General features: G+C 34.0%; 1 protein-coding gene across 1 annotated transcript in view; it reads right to left on the minus strand.

Moving 5' to 3' along the window:
- The window catches only part of LOC130814263 (protein DAMAGED DNA-BINDING 2), a 6,973-nt gene extending 1,732 nt beyond the window's left edge, over positions 1-5,241 (minus strand). The window contains exons 1-9 of the mRNA XM_057680359.1: positions 4,888-5,241; positions 4,279-4,369; positions 1,871-1,998; positions 1,561-1,683; positions 1,365-1,453; positions 1,106-1,226; positions 855-946; positions 487-616; positions 49-297 (exon numbers count right to left, since the gene is read on the minus strand). Of these exons, the coding sequence (XP_057536342.1) occupies positions 49-297; positions 487-616; positions 855-946; positions 1,106-1,226; positions 1,365-1,453; positions 1,561-1,683; positions 1,871-1,998; positions 4,279-4,369; positions 4,888-5,118 (1,254 nt within the window). The 5' untranslated portion in view covers positions 5,119-5,241. The remainder of the gene's footprint in view (positions 1-48; positions 298-486; positions 617-854; positions 947-1,105; positions 1,227-1,364; positions 1,454-1,560; positions 1,684-1,870; positions 1,999-4,278; positions 4,370-4,887) is intronic.
- Between the last annotated feature and the right edge of the window lie 204 nt (positions 5,242-5,445).

The raw sequence follows: 5,445 nt of genomic DNA on the forward strand, positions 1-5,445 counted from the left end.
CGAATTCAACATATAAATCTCAATTCCCTATGCTAGAACATTGTCAACCTTGGGATCCCATTCAGCTCGGAAAGCAGTCAAATGGCGGTTGAAATCATGACTGTGAACAATTTCACGACTAGGTGTCTCCATATTGGCAAAAATAGAATCCCAAACACGAATACGATTGTCTTGTGAAGTAGTGAGAATTTTGCTCCCAGTATGTGGGGAAAAACAAGCAGAATTAACAACTCGACGATGAGCAAGATTAGCAAGAGATGATCCAACTTCTAATCGGCGGACATCCCATAAACGAGCCTGCAAACAGTAAATAACATATTAAGATAAATATCCAGATGATTGACAAGACACTTGTGCAGCTCACAGAGATCAAAATTCATTAGCAACTTTTCAGTTCACATAATAAGCATTCCAAACACCGCAAATATTGACAGCCGAAGTGATAATGAGGAAGAAAAGGTCACTAATAAGAAAGTAATAGCTTACGAAGTGATCGTTTCCGCAACTCAAGAGAAGATCTGGTTGCACAGGATTACACTGCAACCCAACAACTTTGCTGCCCTTTTTATGAATCAAAACAGCCTCCCCTGTTTTACTTTTGGTTCGCGTATCCAACCTATAAACATGACCTTCAATTGACTAAAATCCTTAAAAACGCAATTTCAGTCATTCATTATTTATTTAAAAATTAATGTAATTAGTTTTGAATTATGGTTAACAAGGTTTAAGATTCATATATAAAATTTCTTGTGAAAAAATAGTCTTCCTTTGAAAATAAACATTTCAAAAGTGCTACAAGAATGAGCCCATGACAACAACAGATGTCATTTAAATGATAGTAATGATAAACTTACATGTACAGAAATCCGAAGTTATCAGCAACTAGAACAAGCCCCTTCTCTAAATGGATGTCTAAGCCATAAAGCATCCTCCAACTGCTTGGACCCTGCATGAATACTTACATCAATAAATCATAAGCAGGAGTATATGCTCAAGGAGCTGATCAGAAGCAATGTCACTTGTCATTTAAGTCAGAATGTCATCGTAGTCATATTGGAGCACATGGGATTGAACTAAAAGAATTATCAATCAATTAATGGCAAACCTGCCATCCATTAGGATTAAGGTCCATCAATGATTCTGAGATTCCAGTTTCCAAGTCCGTGCAACTTATAGTTCCATCAGAGGATGCACCGAAAATAGTTCCATCATTGACTGAACTAAATCTGCAGAACAAAAAAACATTGTTAACCACGAGAAAAAAATGATAGTTTAGGCTTAACTATCAGACAAGAATAAGCCAAATCAGAGGTAGATTCTAAGCCTGGATTAAAAATAGGAATCAGCCAAACAATGAAACTAACCTCATAGTGTTGAGTAAGCAAGAGTGAATATTTGTATAGACTCTCTTTTCATATACTTTGTCATAGTCCCAGACTCCAAGTTGTCCTTTCTAAGGGGAAAAAAAGAAAGGGAAAAGCAAACAGTATAGACATCAGGGTAAAGCCACGGCAGGAAAAAATAAACCAATTCAAGATATTGAAAGAATTAATAGTTGACCTTATCCCCAGATAAAAGAATGTTATTATTGGTAGGATGAAACTCCAAGCACGTAACTCGTCTACTATGGTATCTGATAACTGCGCGTGTCACTTGATCTGGGATCAGATACCCAGGCTTGATCTATTGAACCCAAAGAAGGAAAAGCAAATAAAAATCCACAATCAGCAGCAAGCACTCATGAGATGACATATTAATTAGTAAACTAAGTATACAATGACAACAACTTCCATGTTTCCCGCAACCCAGTCAGTAAAACAATCGGAATTCAACCATTAAAAGAACACTATATAAATGACAAATGACTAACAGCAGGAACACGTGGCCTAAGCTGGCGTGCAAATACAAAGTCCACTGAGTGACGAGTGCTTTTGCGTGGTGTAGGAGCGACGCCATGCTCGGTAGCTATACGGTGAGGACATGTCATCGTTGTATGGCCTTCATTAAAAAACATAATAACCAATAAATAGAAGTTATGCCAAAACCATCACCAATACATGTTTCAACTATGCCCCTAAAGCCTCAAAACAATTAAAGAAAGTCAAGGCAATAGCAATAGATTCACATTCATATTATAATAATAACAAAAACCCAAATGAGAATTACTCAAACTAATCATGTCAACTCGAACAACTATGTACAAACATTTGGCAATTTATTTTGGAATTTGAGCATCAATTGTTGTGATATATTACTACTTCACCAAGTCTTTAGCACCGACTAAGCACATTCAGACTCTACTATTTAGAGTTAAACATGTGTGGGTACAAGAGTCTTGTCCCATGGTTTGGCTTTAGTCATATTAAGCATTAAGCCATTAACCTTAGGAATGATTAAAAAGTGGAGGATTTTCTCATCAAGACTATGACGATATGGTATGGGTAGTACATGCTCTTATTATGTTTAAGGATGATACAAGATGAAAAAGCTTTACCTTAATGGTTCAAGTTTGGGATCAGTGAACATTGAGAAGAAACAAAGACAAATGGGTCTAAGGGGATCATGTTTAAGAAAAGAAGAAAAACGAGTTCGTGAGCTTCTAACCATCTCGGATGAGCAAAGGGGGTTTTAACTTTCTATCGTGTAGTCCTCTTGAAATTATTCATGTGGTTAATGATATTGATATCACTCTTAATGCTATCTTGACTTTGACAGTATTTCATTCACCTTTTGTTTTCGTGAAGGAAATAAGACCACCCATAGATTCGAAAAATGGCTAGAGCTTGTGGTAATGGAATTGCCTAAATATTGGTCTTAACCATAAGATATCCCATGATACGGCCCAATAAAAAGCTTTTTTACACCTTTAGAATGCGGGAAATATCAATTCATTTTCTGAAAACCTTTACAAAACAGGCAATTCGATGTGAGGTGGCCTTATTTATACACTATGGTTTAGTAAGCCTTAGTTTAGTAACCGAAAAGTTATCCTTTAATCTTCCTTGCTTACCAATGTTTATTTCCCTTTGATCTCTGGTTTTTCCTCTACCCAACACATATTTAATCTCCATTGTAATTCCTCAAGTTATTTTCTTTGTCATTATAAACATAATATATACTCTAGCTCAATTGAGAACGTGATCAAATTGGTGAAACTTGTAATACTTAATGTGATTTACTTGCTTTATTTAATTGCTTATTTTGATCGTATTACTTGCATTTTGCTCGAGTTCATTGATTTCTCCTAACCCGTCTTTCTCAATTTTCTTACATGCGTTCTTTGCTTCCGCATTGTTGCACCAAGCATTTAATAAACTTTCCCCAAAAAAAGGTTTGGCAATCAACCTTGGACATTACTAGAAAGAATGAGTAAATTTTCTACATCAAATACCCAATAATAATGGATCAAAATTAAATGAGCCAATAAGTGATCAAATACTAATAGATACTACATATATAAGACATTATTACATTTGTAGATGGTGCTGATATATATTTCGATTTAACTGTTTAAGTTTACTTGAACTACTTTGAATCAAAAATTGCGAAATCCAAGATTGATTACCCATATTGTCTCCATAGAAGGACAAATAGGGTTGTCAGCCATATAGTTACAATTTTCATCTTTGGATCTTCAGTGGAAGTACTCAATTTAGGTGCTTGTGCCAAACTTGAGTACACGACCAAGTTGACTTTTTAGTAATAAATTACCATAATTTTGTCCTAAAATGAAGTGTCAAGAAATGAAAATAATGGGCAACATATAATGTAACTAATTACAACCTCAATTCATGCCATATTTTTAAGAACATCAACTACAACTACACATCCTGTTACTCCAATGTCATTACGTGGCTATCACCTAGGATGGGTATCGAGGATCACGTGTACGTAACCTACCTTATTAGTGATAATAATATCAATGAGCTTGTTTCCATTTGACATGGGCAGCAATCATCCTTGTTAGCAATCATCATCGATTTCACATCAAATAAGAAAGTCCACATGATTCAATAAGTCATTTTACCATGGGTTATTATAATCTAAAACCAAAGAAACCAAAGAAGTTACTCTTGATCATCAACGACCAAAGTCATTCTTTGATAAATTATCACTATGTCCTATTTACTACCAAAATTATGACATTCATATAATCATACAAAAACATATTCACAAATCACAGTTCACAATACAAATAAAAAATTTTTAAATCCGAGTTTATAGTGTAACCAATAATTTCTAAATGAATACTTTCTCAACAAACACATAAACACTTACCAGGCATTTTACAGAGAAAACAAGGCTTCATAGGACAATCAATATATGTAGCCCCTTGAAAACCAGCTTGATGTCCTGCCTTTTTGCATACCTGAACAAACCAAAAATTATACAAACCCAAATACCGCTTTCAATATTCAAGCAAACCCTAACAGCCCATTTAGTAATCGGTACTAAAACGGTGAAAATAGAATGATTTATAGCATAAATTTCGGAATATGTATCATGTTATCATCTAGCAATGAAAGTTTGATCAAAAAAGAGCTTTTTTTGTGCATACTTTTTGATTACCATCTGATACCATATTTTCAAATGGTGATATATTGGAATAAATTTTGTGATGAAAATAAAATTGTTGAAGAAAAATAAATATGAACATTAAATTTATCAAATTCCTATCAAAATAAAACTAACTGTTTATCACCATTTTCACAATTTAGTATGATTATCAAACAGGCTTTGAAAGTAATGACTCCAAATCAAAAAAAGTACAGAAAAATGTTCAGTACAAAATCAATAAAACTATAGAAAAAGATTTCCGAAACCCTAAAAAAGGACCCATGAAGAAAATTCACAAACTTTACTAAAAATTATCATAAAAAAACTTACTTTACAAACTTTTTTAAGAGAAATAGTGATGGGTTTTTTCTCTTTCTTGTTAATCCCTTCAACATTTTGTTCCTTTTCTTGTTCTTCTACTTCTTCTCCATCATCTTCTTCACTTTCAACAACACCATTTTCTTCATCTTCAACTTCTTCATCAGAAGAACTTTCTTCAGAATTATTATCTGAATCAATAAAAAATTTTGGTAATGCTGCTCTTCTTGTTATTGGAGCCATATTTGGTCACTCTAATCACTTTTTTATGTTTCTCAGAAAATCAGTATGAATGAAACTGTATAGTGTAAGAACATTAACCGACTTCATTTAGGAAACTCAAAAGAAAAGGTGATTGGGACGTATTTACTGTTATACCCTTGAATGTATGTTGAAAGAGGGGTTCAATAAAGGGTATAAAATGGATATACTATGTTGAAATTGGCGGGAGATGACGTGGCTTTGTTGTAACCGTGACTTCTTGAGTTAACTACCCTTTAAGCATCGCCGTCTATTGAATGACCACAATGCTTAGACTGTTTACATATATACGACACCGTTGGGTAGCAA

The sequence above is a fragment of the Amaranthus tricolor genome, chromosome 5, assembly GCF_026212465.1.
Source record: "Amaranthus tricolor cultivar Red isolate AtriRed21 chromosome 5, ASM2621246v1, whole genome shotgun sequence".
Taxonomy (NCBI): domain Eukaryota; kingdom Viridiplantae; phylum Streptophyta; class Magnoliopsida; order Caryophyllales; family Amaranthaceae; genus Amaranthus; species Amaranthus tricolor.